At 39.2% G+C, this 20,764-nt stretch overlaps 1 protein-coding gene across 5 annotated transcripts in view; it reads right to left on the reverse strand.

Moving 5' to 3' along the window:
* Positions 1-20,764, reverse strand: part of tnpo1 (transportin 1) — a 32,127-nt gene that overhangs the window by 3,576 nt on the left and 7,787 nt on the right. For 4 of the 5 annotated variants that reach the window (XM_015388368.1, XM_015388371.1, XM_015388370.1 and 1 more), the window contains exons 6-24: positions 15,767-15,900; positions 14,696-14,777; positions 13,744-13,866; positions 13,533-13,651; positions 13,219-13,279; positions 12,861-13,029; positions 12,566-12,718; positions 12,251-12,476; positions 9,905-10,076; positions 9,574-9,660; positions 9,383-9,490; positions 6,751-6,909; positions 6,581-6,668; positions 6,395-6,493; positions 6,205-6,300; positions 2,522-2,597; positions 1,599-1,698; positions 1,449-1,523; positions 60-199 (exon numbers count right to left, since the gene is read on the reverse strand). In XM_015388368.1, coding sequence (XP_015243854.1) covers positions 92-199; positions 1,449-1,523; positions 1,599-1,698; positions 2,522-2,597; positions 6,205-6,300; positions 6,395-6,493; positions 6,581-6,668; positions 6,751-6,909; positions 9,383-9,490; positions 9,574-9,660; positions 9,905-10,076; positions 12,251-12,476; positions 12,566-12,718; positions 12,861-13,029; positions 13,219-13,279; positions 13,533-13,651; positions 13,744-13,866; positions 14,696-14,777; positions 15,767-15,900 — 2,235 coding nt within the window. In that variant the 3' untranslated portion in view covers positions 60-91. Of the gene's footprint in view, positions 1-59; positions 200-1,448; positions 1,524-1,598; positions 1,699-2,521; positions 2,598-4,816; positions 6,301-6,394; positions 6,494-6,580; positions 6,669-6,750; positions 6,910-9,382; positions 9,491-9,573; positions 9,661-9,904; positions 10,077-12,250; positions 12,477-12,565; positions 12,719-12,860; positions 13,030-13,218; positions 13,280-13,532; positions 13,652-13,743; positions 13,867-14,695; positions 14,778-15,766; positions 15,901-20,764 lie in introns of those variants that run through there. The other variant, XM_015388372.1, reaches the window with a different exon arrangement.

Here is a 20,764-nt window from a genome sequence, read left to right on the forward strand (position 1 = left end):
GCAACATTACTCCATGTATCGACATCTAGAAATAAAATTAAAAGAACGAAGAAACTGACCCCGCGATGAGGCACAGTGCTGTGGAAAACCTTTACACCCCGTAAAAGGTAGTCAGTCGCTCCTTCAAAGGCAGCGGGAACTGATCTGAAAAGCGCCTCCAGTTCTCTTCGCCCACCTGGTTCTTGAACCCGTGAAGGATCTGAAACCAGAAACCAGAACGGCTTTAATGCCAAGTTGGAAAAAAACATGATATTCAAAGCAGACAAAAGACAATGTAGTGAAGTCAGCTAAGTAAAAAAAAACAACACAACATTTGATCAATCTGTAGCTGTAAGTGATCCACTTCACCATCAACAAACCATCTCCATGATGCATATATCAGGCCAAGAAGATGCTTTTCCCTAGCAGGAACAGGGAAGCTGGTCATTTTTTTGGAGGAAAATATCCTCTAACATCCAGTCTGTTATGGTGAAAGGCTGCTAACACAGCCTGGTGGTTTCCTCCTGTGTAAAGAGTTTTCCTCTCCACTGTCGCTACATTCATGCTAGGTATAAGGGATTGATGCATTGTTAACCAGATTATGGAAGCGAATGTCCTCTGTTGCTACATTCTCATCCAGGAAGAGTGAATTTTGTAAGACGATTTGACGCAAGCTGCTGAGTTTCTTTAGATATAAAACTAAAGAAATCTGTTGGGATTATTTGATTAAAATAACTCTGAGCGTTAACATGTTAATTTTTCATAAGACCGACTGGAATAAAAGGAGCTATATAGGATGCATCTTCCTTACTCTTTATTGCAGAAATTAGTCACAATGGGAAAAAGTTTATGGAGTAAAAGGCTGGTTATACTCCCCCATCAGTGTGTCGCAGTGAGCTTGTCGCAGGTATGACGCAGATATTTTTGATTTATGCCAAATATTGAAGCGTTGTCTGCACTATGTTATTCGACACCACAACGCAAGTGGGACAATCACGAAGTAGCAGTGGATCTAGATACAGCCGAGGAGGTGAGGAAATGGAGGCAAGTTTGTGCGACAATGGAGTGCGAAAAAGAGCGGGGATCCAGGTGGAAAAAGGGTCCCAGCGTTCTCGTGTACGTAGCTCTTCTAGCTAATCCATCTTCACTAGACGTTTTCCACAATGGTGGTCATACGAACAAAACAAGCCGGAAAGTACCAAACAGGAAATACGCATAGGGTAGAGTGGATGTAGATTTGACCAATCTACTCCTGTCTGCGGCCACCTACGATTTTGGAGAGGAGCAGCAGAGTGTCTGTATTAACTGAGACACACACGTAGACGACCTGGTTTCTGAGTATAAATCAGCCTTTAGAATAGCACTTGTCATTATGGCTTTAGGCCACTAGGGACATTTTTTTATTTTTTGTTTATCGTTTAATTTGACCACATCTTCAGTTAGCTGTTCTATATTTTTACACATTTTACCTTGTAGAACATTTCTCTGAGATCTTCCTTTGGGTTTACCCAGGAAGCCACTGCGTCACAGAAGAATATAAAGTCCTGTTCCAAAGAAAAGAGGTGAGGCAACATTTCATCTTCAGGAGCCATAGATAAACAATTGGGACCGACACTCACCTGAACAACACCTCCTGGATTTACACTGATCATTGTACAAATTCCTCTGAATGCAGAGTCTTTCTCCTCATTGTCTCTTATATTTCGCAGAGACGTGCACCTGACAGTAGGGATGGCCAAGTTCAACATTGAATATATCAAGATCATTACACAGTGACACATTAACAACTTCCACTTCTTTAATTTAATGCTAATTCATGTATTTAGAAATATAGACAGCCTACTGAATCCCTAAATTAATCAATTTCTTAGCTTTAAAAACTTCTAACATGACCTGTGATCAGTACAACACCATAAGCATGCACACAAAACAAGTCAGTTTTTGCATGTAACACAACTACACTGACTAAAAATAAATAAATAAAACATTACTGTTGCCTATATGCAGTGTGTTCAGCAAAACCTCATGTGTAGCACCTTGAATTGAACTTTTGTTTGTTTTAGAGAGATTTACTAGAAAAGCTTGGGATAGTTCTGGGACAGGTCATGCAGCTGGGTGACTAGGAAACGAGAAAGGGATTTAGGAATGCTCTTTGGCATTAAAAGCATCCTTTCTCTGTTTTTGAACCAGCAGGCATGTGACAATTCTGATCCCATGCATCTTAGAAGTTGTTAGCGACAATTAACAATGGCACAAAAAAAAACAACAACTAGAAATTAAACAACTTAATGTGTAATACATGAAGGTGCTACTGAGGCGATAAAAGAAAAATCACAAGTAGGACCTAAAAAAAGGACAGGGTTAGTCACATGGTTGGCAATGATTACAAACTGATAAGAAAAAAACTGAAAAAAGAAGTTTGTTTTAGAAGCGAGGAGGAGGAGGAAGAGGAGGAGAGGAGATCAGGGGAGGAACAGGCGACAGAGGAGAAGAACAGAGCAGAGAGAGAGATGAATTAAATAAAAGATTGAATAATACACACCAGGGTCTTATAAACTGCTGTAGCATGGGTGCCACCTCTTGAGGACAAACGTAACCAAGACGACCAATTGTTATTGCTAAGGTAACGCAATCACGGTTACACACCACCAAACGCCAACGAAGACATGAGCAATGAGGAGGGGGGAGGAGAAAAAATAAAGAAAAAACAAACAACTCAGAGACATAAAAATCAACAGAATCCGTGTATGATAATAAAACAGAAGACTTCACTAGCGTTGATTACAACTGCCCCCCCTTCGGTCGTGGGCAGGAATGTAAAACATGGCACTCTAAAAAAAGACATACAGATCGTTTAAGGGAGAACACATCGACAACTCTCACAAAGACATTCATAGAAACAAAGGCAAACATGGATGTCTGCTTTCAGAAACCCTAATGGATCAAACAGTTATTTTATTTTTTTTTTCAGATCTGGTAAGAAAATAGATTGAATGTCATTAGCTTAACTTTAAAATGCACAATTCCAGAAACGGGGGATTAAAAAGAAAGGTGTGGCTAATGTAGCTTTTCAGAGATTTCTCCCTTAAACTCACAAATGTTGATTTCAATCAGAAATATTTGGATTTTTTTGTTTTTCTTTTGGAAAAGAAAATGACTCATTACTCCAAGCCAACTACATGGAGGGAGACTAGTATCCAGCACAGCAGGTTCTTATGAGGCAGAGAGGAGGGAGGACCTAAGTTTAAGAGACACAAAACTATGCAACATTCTCATTAAACAAACAGGCATTTATGAACAGTCCAATGAAACATGCAGAAAGCAGATGGTACGCTCATTAGAGTAAAGTTCAGTGCAGGATCAGCTGATCGGAGGCAAACTAAGGAGGGCCGCAGCGCTCGCCAAGAATTCACAGCCACGCAGCCAGTTACTCTGGCATGAAAGCGACTGCTTTATATTTAGTTCCAGTCAAACCGGCTTTCTTTATTTAACCTCAGTTTTACATGACTGAAAAAAAAATATCTGACTTTGCATTTCTTAGAGCTTTGTAAACGTCCTTCCCTTGAACCATTTCACTTTTATTCACAATACATTTGTTAAATTTGGACATCTTGCATAATAGATAAAAGCAGCACGTAGTGATAAAAATCTGAAAAGTGTGGAGTTGTTTTCTGAAAACAGTTTGTTAAAACACAAAAAACCTTTCAGTAAAATTGAAGCCGCATCGCTCTATACACGTCTGCGATTGCCAATACTTCTATGCTTCTTTGTCTTCCTCTATCAGTGGTGGTTCTAGACCAGATTTACTAGATTTACAGCGCGCAACTGAAATAATTAGTTACAAAATAATTATCTACTCAAAGATTAAATAAATGTATTCTTTGCCATATTAGATCAACCTACATGAATAATTCCAGAATATTACTTATTTTGACTATTTAAATGAAAATTACAAGTTTTAATCCAATTAGATTTAAAATGTATGTAAAACTGATAATTTCATCAGTAACAAGTTTGAGTATTTTTTTTTTATTTGGTTCAAAATGATGACTGAATCATCACGTTATTATTAAATCTAATTTAAAACAGGATGGTAAAGAAAAAGCTGAAATGGGTCCAAGGAACCCATCAGTCACTATGTCTGCTCCAGCACACTAGATTCGTTTTTTTCTCCCTTTTTTGTATTATGACATCAGTACAGGGGCTAGAACCAGTTCAACAGGGGCACTGCCCCCTGTTGGCCACCATTTAGAACCACCCATGCTGAAGATAAGTCAGCTGCAATGACTACTTTGCATCGCCAACCATAAGTCTCCCCTAATGCGGCTTTACATGAGAGTAACGTGGAAACCGCACACAAAGAGATTAATTGTGGCCAGAATGAATGGAGCCTTTCTGTAAACATCTGATTTATAAATGCACTTTGAATAGATCAATATGCTGGTGAAGATTCTCAGTCATCCAGGCCATAGTCATTCCAAAAAAGTTAAAACACAAACCACTGGACTTTGTTTTCCAAGTTTGAAGACATTTGTTTCCCCACAGAGACATAGGCCAGTATCGGGTATTGTAGACCATCAACGACCTCAACAACTCCCCATTACCAAGGGGCGACCTGTTTTTTCCGGTTCAATATGCACATTTTTTAAGCCATAACAAGGCTTTGTTGGGCTACTATATGAAGCTTGGAGCTCAAAGATAATCCAGGCATATTGATTTGAAAAAGCTTCCTGGATGGGAAGCAAAACGTGTTCAACAAAACTTGGGAAACATAACACATATTAGTGCTATAAAATTTTTCCTTTAAAAGTTATTTCTTCCATTATGAGCTGTATTAGGCATACTTCTATCAATTCTTTGATCAGGTTTGAAGTACTTCTTTGAGCAGAATGCAGCAGAGCATGACACTGCCGCCACCACATTTCTCTCTATTCTGGTATAAATGCTCACTACTTCTCAGCAAACTCTACTAGGGCTAAATCAATTAATCAGATTAACTGTGATAGATCAATTATTGAAATAATCTTCAACTAATTTAGTAATTGATTAATCATTAACTGGAGTATAGAGACTCTAAAACATCTCTAACGGACAGAGTAACCCAATTAGAGCAGTAACTATAGCAAAATTGTAATAAAATATACAAACATTTTGCATTTAAGATATAAAAAAAAGAAAAATTTCTCCTGTCAATAGGCTCTCTTAAGTTTTAGTTTCACCTGGTATAATTTCATGAAAAAAAAATCTTCTTTACAGAATGTTTCGCTATTATTAATCGATAAATCAAAAAAAAAAAAAAAAAAAAAAAAACGACAGATTATTCGATTTACAATATAACTGTTGAAGCCCTAAGCTCTACGTTATTTTACTTCGATTTGTGGTTGTATAGAAAAATTGTGGAAAGGTTCAAGGGGTAGGAATACATTTGCAAGGCACCGTCTGCAAGAAAGAGGGAGGAAAACCATTTAGCCGGTTATAATGTTTGGGTTTTCTTATTTGAACTTCATGATTACTCTAAATGCATCATGTATCCTGCATTAAACATTGGCCAGTCTTAACATTTAACACCTATTAGCAGAAATGCATTCACATTTAAAGAACAGTAAATAAAAGCAACACAAACTGACAGCAAACAAACAGGTACACCTCTAAAGAATGCCTAATTTGTCTTTTTTTGGCAGGTTATTACTGTTCCTAAAGGTTAAAAACATAAGCAGAGATTATCTAGAGGTCTAAAATGCATATCTAAGCTCAGTGCTCTATGTGTGCTGTTCAGGACTTCTCTCAATCATTCAGGATTAGCCGTTAACTAATAAGAGAAGTACGCCTTTAGTAACTATGTGAGGATATCTAAGCTTTTCATCCTGTTGCGTCCTACTGAACCCATCAGTCCGTCCAGGTTAGTGGACTCCCAAAGACTGAGCCCTTACATGGTTTAGTTCATTTCAAGAGCGTCAGGAATTCATCGGCAGATTTTATTTTCTTTTATCTTATTTTAGAGGTCTCTGCACCGGGCTGTGAATCAATAAGTAAAATATCTGAGCAGATTAGGGTGAAACCAACAAAACCCATAAGGCTCATTCTTTGAGAAACGTTGTTTGGACGGAGATTAGAAGGCTTAGACGGCCATCCCTGTGAGTGCAGTCAGTGCTGACTGAATCAGACTTTAGATACTATGTGAGGACTTCCCTGTGTGGCTGGCTCAGCACTACCACCGTGTGGTACCTGTGTTTTCCAGCAGAGTCTTTGGAGTATTGGGTCTGTTAATGATCTCCACCAGCTGGTGCAGCACCATGGCAATGTATGGCTGCATTTCAGGCCCTGTATGTTTGATTCCAAGTAGGAAATAATGTTATTTTTTAAAAACCTATAACTAGGTTGGAAAAAAAGGAGGATCTGGAAGCATTTCACTCACCCATTTGTATGGATATCTCTCCAATTGCCCAGGTTGCATTGTTGCACACAGATATTAACTCTGGGTTCAGATTTGTACCCAGTATGGGCATAAAATCAGCTAAAAATAAAAAGAAGAAAATGATCAATTTTGGGATTGACTAAGTGACTTATTACCAAACTTGACTTCAAAGACCATAAGACATACCGATGCAGGGTTTTACATGTTGAAAACAGGCCTTAGTGAGATCCCCAAGCAGAGCAAAAGAGCTCTGACGCACCTCAGGCATTTTGTCCTGAAGTTGTGAAAAACATACAATTAACAAAACATGTCAGTCTACCTGTTTATAAAGCAATGTGCTTTGGGCAGCTCTTTACCTGCATGCACTGATACATGAGAGTCAGGATGTTGCTGCGAGCAACCAACTGCTCAATGGTGCCACCCAATCCCTCAGCCAGTCCACTCAGAAGATCCAGAGCCACTATCATGAAGTCTTTGTCTGGCGCCTCATACTGATCAGGTTGTGACTGATAAAGCTGAACAGTGAGAAAGAAATGAAGGATAATCACTACTAGAGATGTGACCGGTTACCCAACTATTTTTTATAAAATCAGAAATAAACTTCAATCAAAATAGTTTCCACACTTCTTTCCTGAGTGGCATTAATAATTCACAGGGAAATTCAGACCGCCTGGGTTTTCCCTTTAAAAAAAAAAAAAATTCAGAGCCGACATTCAGCAGCTTTTTATATTAGTCATATAAATGCTAAAGTTAGCCTGATAAGCATAGTAAAATTTCCCACTTCTAAGTCAATCTACAGATATCGCTTCTGCTAAATGATAAAAGTATTGAATTGTATTGCCCTTTTGTAGCCTAAATAATCTTAAGTCTTGTGTCAATATGTAAAAAAAAATCCCCTTAAATAGTTTCGAACATCTCGAAGTTCTTAAAGTGAAACTCACCCCATGTGAAAATATAACCACGCCCGCACATTTATTTAGAAAAATGTCACCAAGGCAGACTAGGAATCGGGCTGTGGTCAGTACAGGAGAATGTGGCGGCTAGCTTAGCCTAGCCTTAGCCTGAGGCATGGAGAGTTTTAGGTGCACTAGAAACAGATGAGGGCATCAAGTTTGCAATACCTAGAGCTGGTGGGGCTAACGAGGAACAGGTCTGTGTCTGAGTGAGTCGTATTTATACCAGAACGCAGAGCTATGATGACGAGGGCTCGTGCAGTTAGGGCTGCCATAATTAAAAAGATAAGATGATGGAAACCCCATGGCCATAGTCATGTTATTGCAATGTATCCATTTATTGTAAAACACTGCTGCATATTAAACATTATCTCCAACACTTATCTAAAGAGCAATGAACTACTTTATGTAGGATTTACATATGGTAGTAGCACAAGCACCTAAAGGTGGTCTTTTGGTTTGTATCAGACAACATTAAAAATACACTAAATAATAATTTTAGTTTAATGCATAAGATGTATGAAACAAGCAGAAGCTCATCTGCATACTCCATTACAGCAATCATTTGATCACTGATTGATCACAGATTTTTTTCTGTCCTTACGGGCGCTCCCCTGACTGTGAAGAAATTAGGGAGAAAAAAACAAAAAAACACCATATTTTAGGATATATTTGTTTGCTTGTATTATTTTTCTTCTCTTAGACTGTAAGCATGATTTTATCATTAAATAGCCATTTATATAAATGATAATGAACTTAACACAGACCATCAGTAGAACCACTGTATAATATTCCGTACCATACTGGCCTCAGGAGATGGTTGGTGTATAAGGGACTGGTGTTTGGGTTGCTGCTTTCTCAGTCTGTAGTGTTCCTTTACTAAGCACCACTGTAAACACTTGCTGCCAGCCTGACATATTTTATGATTTTCCTCGTACTCATCCCTGCTGACACTGTCCAGCCAGGGATTTTCTTCTTCCCACTCATGTCAGTATTTTACAAGCATTTCCTTCTGAGGAAGTGGTGAAGTACTGAGCATAATGAGGTGGATAGACAGCAGCGTAGATTTGTGGGAGGGCTCTTTCTTGGCAGCGCATGGAGCTCAAGAAGTCCTGCCTAGAACCGCCTCATCCATTCAGCTGATCTTCGTATTGTTTCTAAGAGTTGGTGTTTGTAACAGAGTGTTATGGACTTTTTTTTAAAAATATGAAACAAAATTATTTTCATTGTTTGTTTAATAAGGCCCAGCTTATACAGTCTAAAACACAAGAACAAGGTTATTTTGGTGTTAATATACACTTTAGGTTTTATAAAAAATAACCAGATTTTGATCACCAGATGATATCTTGGTGCATCTCTAAAACCCATGAATAATTATCAAAGTAAGATTAGAATCAGTGATTTTTCAATATTTTAACCCGTAAATAAATTTGACTTTCACTCACTAAACAAAGCGGAGAGCGTATGAAGTCATCCGCATGCGCCGGCTACCATTCCTTCATCCTGTCCGCTGAGCTGCTGCTAGTTTTACTCACATGCCTGGAAGATGTCTAGTGCTACTACCACAGATGATCTCGCTCTTGAAATGGAATTGAATGATTCAGATTAGCTAGCCGAATGAATAGAAGGGGTAGAGCGTAGCCGCCTGTGGCCCTGGCTGCCTGTCACAACTCCAGTCCACATGCGCGGATGACGCCATACACGCGCCGCTTTGTTTTTAAAAAGTATAAATATAAAAAATATAACCACAGATCTCTGGGGGACAGTGATTCACCTACATGTTATGAATGCTGACGTACTATAAAGAATAAATTATGAACAGTTTAGTTTTTGCCTTCAACTCGTTGCCCATGGGAAGACGTTACTTGGATATAACCTAACGGAATATCTTCAGAACAGCTCCAAATGACACAAAACTTATATGGGTGAGTAGAACATGATCTAATAACATAAAATCAAGGGCCCAATGTAAAAATACCGTAGTTTCTCTTTAATAGACTGGTTAGATTGGCTTTTCTGAGCCCGACAGACTCACCATAGCCTGGGCGAGTGTCTTCTGGACCAGATTGACGCATCGCTGGTAAACCGGCTCACAATAGGGAAGAAAGCCACTTTGAAGGGCTGTGGCTACGGATGATAAACACTGAGGAAGGCAGAAGGGGAAACCTTAAATTGAACCAAATAAAAGTTGTGTGGATACTTTCTGTACCTGGAGGGAAAACTTACTTCTAATAAAGGAAAAAGATCTTTGTCCTCATCTTTGAGCTGGTTCCATTTCTGTATCAGGGGCGGCATCAGCATCTGGATGTATTCCTATTACATTCAACACAAAGTTAAAAACTGTTATGTTAGAAATATCCTCAACAATCTCACCCAATAGAAGTGTTTTTTTTTTTCCTTTTACCTTCAGGAAAGCCTTTCTAGATTCATAAGATCTGAGAATGGACTTACCACCACTAGCACAACAAAAGGTAAAAGGAGGAAGCAGACGATAGCATGTGGTATGTCAAATTCACACAAACTAGGAAGCCAAACTGCACATTCTGTTGCTGCATACCGGCTTGTTAAGATGGTGTCCCACTGAATCTGCGAGCGTCCCTATGGCATCGTACAGAATGAGCAGGTTTTTGTGCTGGTACTTATTGAAAGCAAACACCAGCGTGTCCAGGATGAATGCCAGGTAAGGTACCAGCTCTGTGCAAGCCTCTTCCTCCAGGGTGGCAAAGGCACTATTGGGAGTAATCACAATTAGTGGTTATGGTCGGATATATGGTGGAGCATGGTATCCACTCACATTATACCTTTTTATAAGCACAAAAAAATCAAGAAGTTTGAATTGGATTTTATGGATTATATGAACACAGAGTAGTTTAATGAAAGAGGATACATGATATTCAAATTTGGTTTAAAACAAGAAAACAAGTGACATTTGAAAGAGTTTCCTGGTATTTTGAATTTAGCCTCTTTGTTCTAAACTTCTAAAGCAAATTTAGCGGTATAACCTAATGAGGGCACCAAACCACACTGGTAGAGTAGATAAAGCCAAACTGTATATGATTTAGTCTCAATCCAAATACTAGTACAATCATTATTTGAAGATGTATGCGTTTTGTTAGAGAACAGTGAGCATAGCCAGTTCTACACAAAACTTACCAGGGGTCTGTTTATTACTGATCTTGTTGAATGAGATGAGACATGGATCAGCAAAAGCTCAGAAAGATAGGGGGGAGCTAAGCCATTCAAACATTTATAAACCAGGAACAAAACCTTAATCCAAGAGAACATTATTCATAAAGAAAACAATAAACCTCAGGTAGAGACTGAGGCAAAGCTGAGGGAGAATCTGTCAACAGGACACCAGTTGGACTTTCATTCTACAAACTAACACTGCATGTCACATCCTTCCCACAGTGAAACAAGGTGGTGGTGGTGTCATGCTGTGAGGGGCACTGACCCTCAGCAGGGACAGGGAAGCTGGTTAGATGAGGAGGAGCTAAAAACAGGGCAATCCTGGTAGAAAACTAAAAAAAGTCACCAGTTTCAGAAATGGCCATTCACGGACAATCTTGTGTTATATTGCAAAGAAAAACATTTTTGTTCTATTTTTTTTAAATCTAAATTTGGAAAATGAGGCATAACTTAATGCTTAGAAGAAATCAAATCATGGATGTACTAAATTTTTTTCAACTGATTGAATTGCTCATCCTTTGTTCTGAAAAGTACTTCCCAAATTTTAAAGTTAGCACACAGCTTCAGGCATTGGAGCTTGAAATCACCAAACTATGTATACAAAAGGGCAATAGAATGCAATACTTTATCTTACTGTCATTCTATGTGACAGTAAGAGTGTCAGCCTTCTATCAACTAAAGAACATCTTCTGGATTAAAGGACATAAGTCTCAGCAGGACCTTGAAAAACTAATTCATGTGTTCATATTGATTACTGCAGTTGATCCAGAATGCTGCTGCCTGCATCCTCACTAAAACTAAGAAAGTAGAGAACATCCACCCGGTTCTAAAGTCCTTCCACTGGCTCCCCGTACCTCAGAAAATTAACTATAAATACTTCTGTTTGTCAAATCACTGAGAAGCTTAGCTCCAAAATAAAATGCAGACTTGTTTTCATAGAATGAACCCCCAGAGTTCTCAGGTGTTCAGGCTCCAGTCTACTCTGCAGCCAATACAAACAATGAGCAGCAGATTAGGGTCCTATGCTCCAGATATCTGAAACAATTCCTAGAAAGGTGAAAAAGAGCTTAAACCTTAAAAACTTACTTTAAATCAAGGTTGGAGACCTATTGTAAAGCTTGATATAAATTAAGGCAGAACAAATAATCACATTTACAATTTGGTTACATTAAATTTAACAAGAATAAGGCACTGACTTTTGACTCCAGCCCTTTAGGTGGTAGTAATATGCTTAAAGTGGGTTTACATGCAGAGTTTCTGATAGCATCTGAATCCATGAATGCCAGCAACTTTTACATTCCTTTGTCTTTTGCCAACTGACTCTGCACAAGTAAACTTTCCTTTGTCATAAAGCAACGAAACCCTGGAGTAAAACGTCTACATGCTTATAGGTTAATGCAAAAGAAAATAAACACATTGCAGTATTTTTTGATGCTCAATTTTTGACATTCAGCTCTTTTTTACAGAAACTTTTTAATGAAATTATTTTAGTTGTTGGACTATTGTCCAACTTTCTTTATCTTCCTCTATTTATATCCTCCTATCCGATTTATCCTATTTATATTCCTCGTTAATACTGAATCATGTTCATTCCAATATTAAAGCACTACTTTTCTGTTGATCATATAAGATCCTACATAAAATAGATTGTCTTGTGTTAAGTTTAGCAGGTGTGAGTATGGTGGAATCTGATTAAGCAGAGTATAATCTTTACCTGCACGCAGCTTCCTGCACGCGCTTGTTACTATCCAGTATGCGTTTCAGCAGTTCGGTCATTAGAGGCTTTAGGTAAACATCCGGGGGCTGGCTGACCACCCAGTGCGCATAGCGGCTCAGTGTCCAGCAGGTAATGGATCGCACCAGTGCCTTTTTGTCAGACAAGCACTGGATGAGATGTGGGATGAGCTCAGGTAGGTATGGGATCATGCCCTGCATGCAACCTGGAAAACATAAAGGAGATGAAGAAAAAAACTAAGCAGTGTTTGCATCTGATCTTTTTTCTATCCTCAGATCTTTCTCCTTATCCTACCTTCAGCTATAGCCCCCAGCACCAGGATGCCCGACTCTTTCACTACCCAGTCGGGATGGAAAAGCAGTTCTTTGAGAAGTGGAAGAATGTGCAGCAGGAGATCATCCCTGAAAACATTGGCTAACACATCCAGGGCTGCTGCAGAGCACTTTCCTAACATTTACAGAGCACAGGAAACAGACGAGGTTAAACGGAAAAAGACAAGGCAAGAAAAAAAAAAACAGGAAAATAATCACCAGTTTCTTTACAAGTTCTCTGCAAAAGTACAGAAATTATTTAAGATAACAAAACTCACGCAGGTTCCAATCAGAAATCGTATCGTCGTCATCCATCTCATCATCGTCATCATCGTCTTCCTCAATCCCATCACCCTCATGCTGTTGGGCGACTGTGCGAGAGCGGTGAAAGCGCGGTCTGATGTCTTGCTCGTTGTCTGGGACGGCTTCATCTTCCTCGATGTCTCCCTAAAAATAAACAGGGCTTCGCATTACGTCATGACATAAAAAAAAAATAAATAACTTGATATTTTTATCACATTAATTAATCCTTTCTTGAAAAGCACTAACACTTGTCCCAGATACCGTTACAGTCAGAACAACTTAATCCAAACGCATATTATCTTGATTCATGGAACAGATCATCTGAACGCTGACCTTGAGCAGGATAATGTCGATCTCGGAGTACTTCATCCCGTTGACAAGTACAGGAATGAGCCTGGAGCAACATCAAGGGGTAGAATTATGTGAAAAAAAAACAAAAAACATGCAAGGATAGGTCCAAGCCTACAGGCAATCACTCACATCTGAGGTCCTACTTTAGGCACATTTTTTATGGGACAGTTTTGATACCACAGGGATTCTTACTCATCCCACCATGAGGTAGAAATCGATCCGGCCACCCAGGCAGCCATGAATCAACCACTATTGCAATGATAGTACAGCACAAGCTTGTGTGGGTGTGTTCTTACTGAGACAGGTGACCGCACAGCACTTCTTTACAAACTGGCTGCTCGGCCAGCGTCAGCCAGAACTCACAGGCCTCCAAGGCGACATTCTCATCTGGGTCTCGAGTCCTCTGGAGCATGTACTGCAGTGACAGAAAAACAAAGATGCTTGTATGCATGTTCTCCATCTTTACTTTCAAGAATCGGCCTCAGCCTGTCAGCCAAACGTCTTTACCTCTATGATGTTGTGCATGTGAGGCAGGAGACGATCCAGGCGGACCTCAAGCAGCATGACGAGAGCTCGGCAAACATTCTTCCTCACTTCTGGCTCCTCGTCTGTCGCCAGAGCAAACAGGTTCTGCAAAAACACACAAACTGACGCCCTTTAGTACTGGAAATAAACAGAAACGGTGACGCAGGATATGGCGCCTCAGGGATGGACACATCAGTTGTTCATTTTATTTCAATTTGATTTTTTCTTAATAATGGACTGAAGAAGAAACTCAAATTACTGTAAAGGGTATGTTTAATTAATGTATTTTTAGATATAAAACTTGTGTGCCTCTACGAGCTTTGCAGATATAAAGAGGAAAATATTTGCCCATTTTCAAGCCTTTCCACTAGATTCTCAATTTGAATTAAGCCTGGACCATTCAAGTACCCCTGGTTGTGTTTCATCCTCTGCCCTGCAGGAAGGTCGACCTTCCCACTAGTTTCAACTGTCACAGGATTGCTATGGGAATCCCACAGTAAAGTATCCTGCCCAGGTTCTAACAAACTTCTGACGCCTTTACAGAATGGCTGAGAAGATTAAATCATACAAACAAATTTATTGAATTCATTAAGAAGCATCAGATCGCAGAGGTTGAATTATAAAGTAATTCCCCAGTGGAAACCATTTTATATAGATCATGTATTAGCTCCCATCCACCAGTTTTATCTGATCCGCCAAAGAAACCCTCTCCTAAAAAGCCTAACTTCTGTGTTTAAAATGTGACAAAAAGTGAGGATTAAAAGGAGAATGAAGACTCTTTATCACCTTATATGCAATTAAATTTTATAATATTTTCCCTCATCTTTACACCTTTCCGCTTCTGTAAACAAAGTTTCTGTTCTGATAAATAAAACATTTTCAAACACAAATTTGCCAAATTCATACTTCATGCACAGCTGCTTATCTTGCTTACCTCAATGAACGGGTCAATGTGAAGCATTAGAGCCTGGGTCCTGCTGATGATGAACTGGTTCACACAGGCGATGGCATGAGACCTGCAACACAATAACCCTCGCTGAAGTCACATCAGCCTGCTTTGCTCACATGCTGCACACTACAAATGCTGCCTCTGTGCTACTTTTTGCTGGGATCTTGTTTTGTGGAAATGCAGATAGCCATCAAATTCAAACTCAGGCTGAGAGCAGACCCAAGTTTTTTTTATTTCAACATAAAAAACAAGATATTTCAGGATCTACAGACACAAACCCTGATAAAGATAAATCTATATCTTTTACTGCAGCTCTGCAGACAATTTTAGAAAAATGTTTTTTTCAGTACATTGATTTTATGCAGAATTACAGGAATAAAAACAGGGGGAGAAAAAAAAAAAAAACTAAATTTAACTGAAGATTTTTATTTATACTTGTGTTAAGTTGATGAACTTCCATTTAGTCATTGAGAGATTCTAATTCCATGTTTATTTTATAGCTCACCTTAACAGAGCAGTATCTTTGGGTCACCAAGTCTCCATAGCAACCCTTAGATACTTTCAACAACACCAGCCTTTTGTTGTTTGTTGTTATTTTTGTTTTTTTTTAGAGGCATGGGAGGGAAAAACCTTTCATAGGATTACGAATATAAACATCTATAGTTGGCTGAACTGAAACTGCTGAGACAAAGAATGAGCAAAAGGAAAGTAGCTCATCCCCACTGTTAGGTGTGGCAGGTGATGTGTGATGCTGTGGGCTTGTTTTCCTCTCAAATGTGAATGGAAGCTTGTAAGACAGTGTATGGTATAATATTTTAACATTAATATTTCCCCTTATAGGGTATTAAAACAAGCGGTGATCCCAAACAAATGGTCAAATCTACACATAAAAGTTTTTCTTGTCTTTTAATTAAACATTTTTAATTTTGGTCGTCTGATCTAGAGCACATAGAGGCCCTGTGAGGTGGGTTACAGGGCATTGCCACATTCACTGAAGTGTATAAAAACAATCTTGCTTTCATCAAAAGAGGCTTTAAAAATTTGGATTTGAGTTACCTAATTTTTGGGCTGTTGTGTTTGAAAAACTGCAAGAACTTGGGTATCATAATGTTCAGTGGCCGATCCAGCATGTCACTGTCCAGGATCTCAGCAGAGTCCTCGCAGATCTTCTGCAGAGCCCCGAACGCCCCCTAAAAAACAAGGAAAAAAAAAATAAAAAAAATACATGAGAGGGATCCCATTATCGCAATTGCAATTATTCAAACCTCCTAAATATTTAATTACGTTTTAAACACATAATCTTCCCTACAGTAAACAAAAATGTCAAGATGGCTACATGAGGATTCACCTGCTTCTATGAGAATAACCTTCAAACTCAAACACACCTCTGTGAATATTAGATGCTTGTTTAGTATGCAGCCTTTACAATATGGTGCACAGTCTAAAAAAAGCAGCCCTGGGAAGGCAGACTGCACAGACAGACTGTGCGAAATGCGTTTCCATGGAAACCTGCTCCTATGTCAGGTTTCCTCTTAGATGATAGAGAGGGTGCAAAAAAAAAGTGGGGGGATGAAATAAGATGGAAAAGGGTACGGTGTCAAGGTCACAGACGGTGACGCCATCAAGCGGTTTCACTCATTAGAATGCAAAGTTCCTTCAAAAAAATTAGTGAGAAGTAGCTTCTGTAAATGTCATTGTTGGAGTTGACGGAAGGAAAATATTGTAAAAATCCTTTGATGTGCGTGACATTTAACGGTAGATAAAATAAATACCGGTACAAGCAGATTATGATAAGATATAACTGGCTTTCCTACAGGAAACAAGCCACTCCTGGTGAAATAAACAAGCTCAAATAAGAGCAGGCAGAGGCAGAGGAATGGGGGTACAGGGAGCCTAGTCCTCCCCATGTTGAGTTTAAGTGAAAGTCTACCATTGCACGACTGAATCTATGCAGGTAGCTCGAGGATGGATTCAAAGAAATGTTTGTTCAGCAAATTTAACAACCCTGGAAATATAAAAAATAAAATACAAGAGCATTGATGAAGAGCTCACACACAGCGACGACCAACGCAAGCATATATGAAATTAAACTGACCTTTACAACCCGACTGCATCCACATGCCAGCTGCCATTAATCAAAACAGTGAAACTGTCTGGGCAAACCTATATTAAGCCATCCCCCAGTCTTACACCTGCTTCTTCCTTTTTTTAGAGCACGCAGAGTGTGGAGGGGGGGATGTAAAGCAAAGCCACATGAGTTTGGCCTGTTCTTCCAAATGCTGAACTGAAACTACATTAGCGAGACTGAAACTAAAATCATAGTGCTAAAAAATTCTGTTACTACTTTGGATCATGTTGCACCCGCAATTCGGTTAAGATGGCGATGACGTCCGATCGCACCATCAGGCCTCGGCTGGTGATTTTATAGACTGTCTCCACTCACAGTGCCAGGCCTGTTGGCGATACAAGAAAGCTGAGCATCACATCATAAATCTAAAATAATTGCAGAATATCTAGACCATCACTATTAAAATGAACTGAACACAGAAAATATTTCTCATTTCTTGAATCTTAAAGCCCTGTCCAAAAATAAAAACGGATATAAGAGAACAAGTAGCCGTTTCAGTATGGGTTTATTCATGGTTTTTGTAATTATAAGCGGAATGAAATCGGTATGATGGCTCACATTATATTGGTAAACATATCTAGAACTAGAATCAGAGCCCTTTTAAAGCACAAGGTTCCTGTCGGTGTTCAGACATACCCTACAGCAGACGGTGAGCTCTGCACAGGCTTTTTAAAAACAAACAGGCTATTCTTTTGTGCACATATTTTAAAACGCTAGTTTAGATTTTTTTTTATAACCTTCTTAAAAAACATTCCTAATGGAGACAATGCGGATTCTTGTCGGTGTCATGAGAGCTGCTCTCCAAAAGAAAACTATGCAGAAAGCAGTTGTAAAGCTAATTTACAACGCTGTAAAAGAAAAAAAGAGATGAGGAGAAAAAGCTTATTGCAAACTCAAAAAGTTCAAAACCTTCAAAAACTCTGGTGCTAATGTACATGTAGCTGTTCAGATTATCTGCAAATGTAGCTTCATGGTGATCAGTGATAGGAGAGGGATTTCCTTTTGAATGGAACAGCCATTTAGCATCAGAGGTTTAAAGAAGAGAAATCAGCTAAAATGATTTAGATTTACAGTTTACCCACTCTTTAAAATGTCACATTATAATACTAAATCCTGCAAAAACAACAGAAGCATCTTTGACAAGATTCACAGAAATCCAGACCCTAAATCTCAGAATCATACTAAATGTAGAGTATACCTCCATTATCGAATACCTTTTACTGTTAGACCGAATTATTATTTGGTATATCTGATATGTTGAAAGTGCTTCCAGTAGCAAACGATTCAGTAGTATTATCCACATTGGAAACGCAGCCTGGGAATAACAAGTAGGCAAAAATGCATCTTTTAAACACATTTAAACCTGGAGGACAATTTGTGCTCCAGCATTAAACTAGACTATCTTCAAAAATGAGACATTAAGAAGCTTTACTGCCTTCAAGCTGCTTTTGGAAAACGTATCAGCTCTACTAAAGGGTTTTTACATTTAGTCGCTGTTCAATCTTAAGCCTTACACACACACACACACACACACCGACACTTCAAGATCCACTGCAGTAAACAGCTGACCTAAATCTAAGACTCTGAATCAGCTTTATAGGAGATGATGGCAGCGTTGCCACAAGGGGATCCATTTTTATTCTTTTTTCTCGTCAGCCGCACCCCTTCCTTAGATTTCAGATAAATCTTCTCCCTGAACGTCATCTGGACATTCCTGCTGCATTGAACGATCCTGTCAGGATACATTTCTATGACTCAGCTGCATGTAGCATGACAGTTCCAACATGCTACCTGTTCATCTAATATAACGGACCAAGCTGCAGGCACAGCTCGTATTACTGACATCCAACATCTAAAACCCACAAAATCAAAGATGAATTATGGGCACAGCAGGTTTATGGAGTTACAGAAAATGCTAATCTTTTTACTAATTTGCCAAGCAGTAAAATCAGTATTAAACTGTGAAGCTGACATTGAAATAAAAACAACTGAATCACAATGGATGAAATATTAAAAAAAGACAAAGATTAAAAGAAGGGAGTCATGTGCTGCAAAAAAAAAGCCATTCTGGGCGATTATGTGTGAAAAATGGGGTCATATGGTTTTCTGGTTTGGACAGACTGATAAGGTTCCATGCTGTATAATCTGCATTGGTAGCTGCCGCTCCAGCTGTGAGGCTGCTTTAAGCTCATCTGGCCAGCAGGATGGCATCCAGATGCTGTTTTGTCTCTTCTAGTCTTACAACAAATTAACGCACATTATACCAGACATCAGAGGGAAGCATGCTCACTCTCAGCCCCTTTATTACCATACCCTAAGAGAATTTAGCCTTTTATTTCATGTTACATTTTAGGGTGTTTTATTAGGATTTTATGTGACAGACCAAGACAAAGTAAAAGCCCTTACACTTTGCTCCATTACCCCTAAATACAATCCAAGGCAAGTTACAGCTTTTGAAGGCACCAAGTCAGGTAAAAGTCCTACTTGAGTATAATATGGCTGCCCTTTCAATGCCTCCCAACGTTTTTAGAGAGTCCCAGCAGACAAGTCAGGGGGACACTTATGGAGGTTTGATGCACTGTTTGGTTTCAAAAGATTATCCCAGGATTTTAACATTTATCAAAGTATTGTTCGATCCATCACCCAAAAAAATAGAGCATGAAACAGCTATAATGGGCATCCAGCTAAAAGGACAGCTTTGATGGCTATGGAGAAGATACGAAGAACAGGAGAATCTATTTCTGTCCTACCTCAAAAAAATAAAAAAAATAAAAAATCCCAATAAAATGCTCATTTGTTTGTTTTTTTTGCATTTAAGCATGTAGGGAATAAACATGCCGAGGTCTGATGAAACCATAACAGAACTTTCTGGGCAGCATGATGTTAGGAGTAGCGGAAACCCTGAAGGTTCATCAACATTCCTTTGGTGAAACATAATGGCAGCAGCATTATGCTGAGGGGATTCTTCACACAGCAGGAAGAGAGAAACTGTGGTCACAGCTAATGAGAAACTGGACAGAGCTAAAAATGCTGGAAGAAAACCTGTTTTGCTTTCTAGTGGGAAAAACTGTTAAAACACAAAAGCCCAATTAAACCAGAGACTAAGCCCTGATGTTTAACAGACAATTTCAATCCAGTCTAACTGATCTTGAGCTGTTTTGCAAAAACAAAAAGGCCAAAATTTGACAGAAGTGATTAAAGACTTCCAGCTGTAGCTGCAGTGAAAGCTGGACATAAGCCGTATTGACTCAGGGTTGCATACAAACACACAAACAAACAGAGGTTCGACTCCTCTCCTGTGGAACCAATCCCAGTTTTAGTCTGCTGGGCAGACACTGTGTCTACTTTTAAGGTAGGCTTAAAACGTTCCTTTTTGATAAAGCCTATAGTGAGAGTGACGCAGGTTATCCTGAGCTATCTCTATAGTTATGCTGCTATAGCCTTAGACTGCTGGAGGACATAGGAACCACTTTTCCTCATTCTATCTCTAATCTCCAACTCTGCAGAATTTGTTAGTTCAATCTCTAACCCTATGTTCTATCTGCTTTTTCCTCATTGTAGTTTCATGTGGTCTGTTCTTGAAGAGAAATAGCAGCTGTGCTGCTGCCATCAACACCTTTGTTTATAGATGTTTGAGCTCGGCCTATTTTTCAGTGTAGTCCTGTTTCTCTGATTGTGACTAACTGGATGTGCTATTTTCGTCCTCTAACATGGGGGCTGGCTCGGAGCTCTTCTGCCTGGACGGGGCCACCTGTAGAGTTGGTTAACAAATTCCTTTTTTATCTCTGCTTATTTCTGTAGATCTTCTGTGTCACTGAACCCCAGTTGGCCTTGGCAGATGCTGCTTAGAGTGAGCCTGGTTCTGCTGGAGGGTTCTTCCTGTTTTTCCTCTCCACTGTCACTAAAAGCATGCTTGGGGTGAGGGA

Source organism: Cyprinodon variegatus, unplaced genomic scaffold, assembly GCF_000732505.1.
Source record: "Cyprinodon variegatus isolate N-32 unplaced genomic scaffold, C_variegatus-1.0 Scaffold421, whole genome shotgun sequence".
NCBI lineage: Eukaryota > Metazoa > Chordata > Actinopteri > Cyprinodontiformes > Cyprinodontidae > Cyprinodon > Cyprinodon variegatus.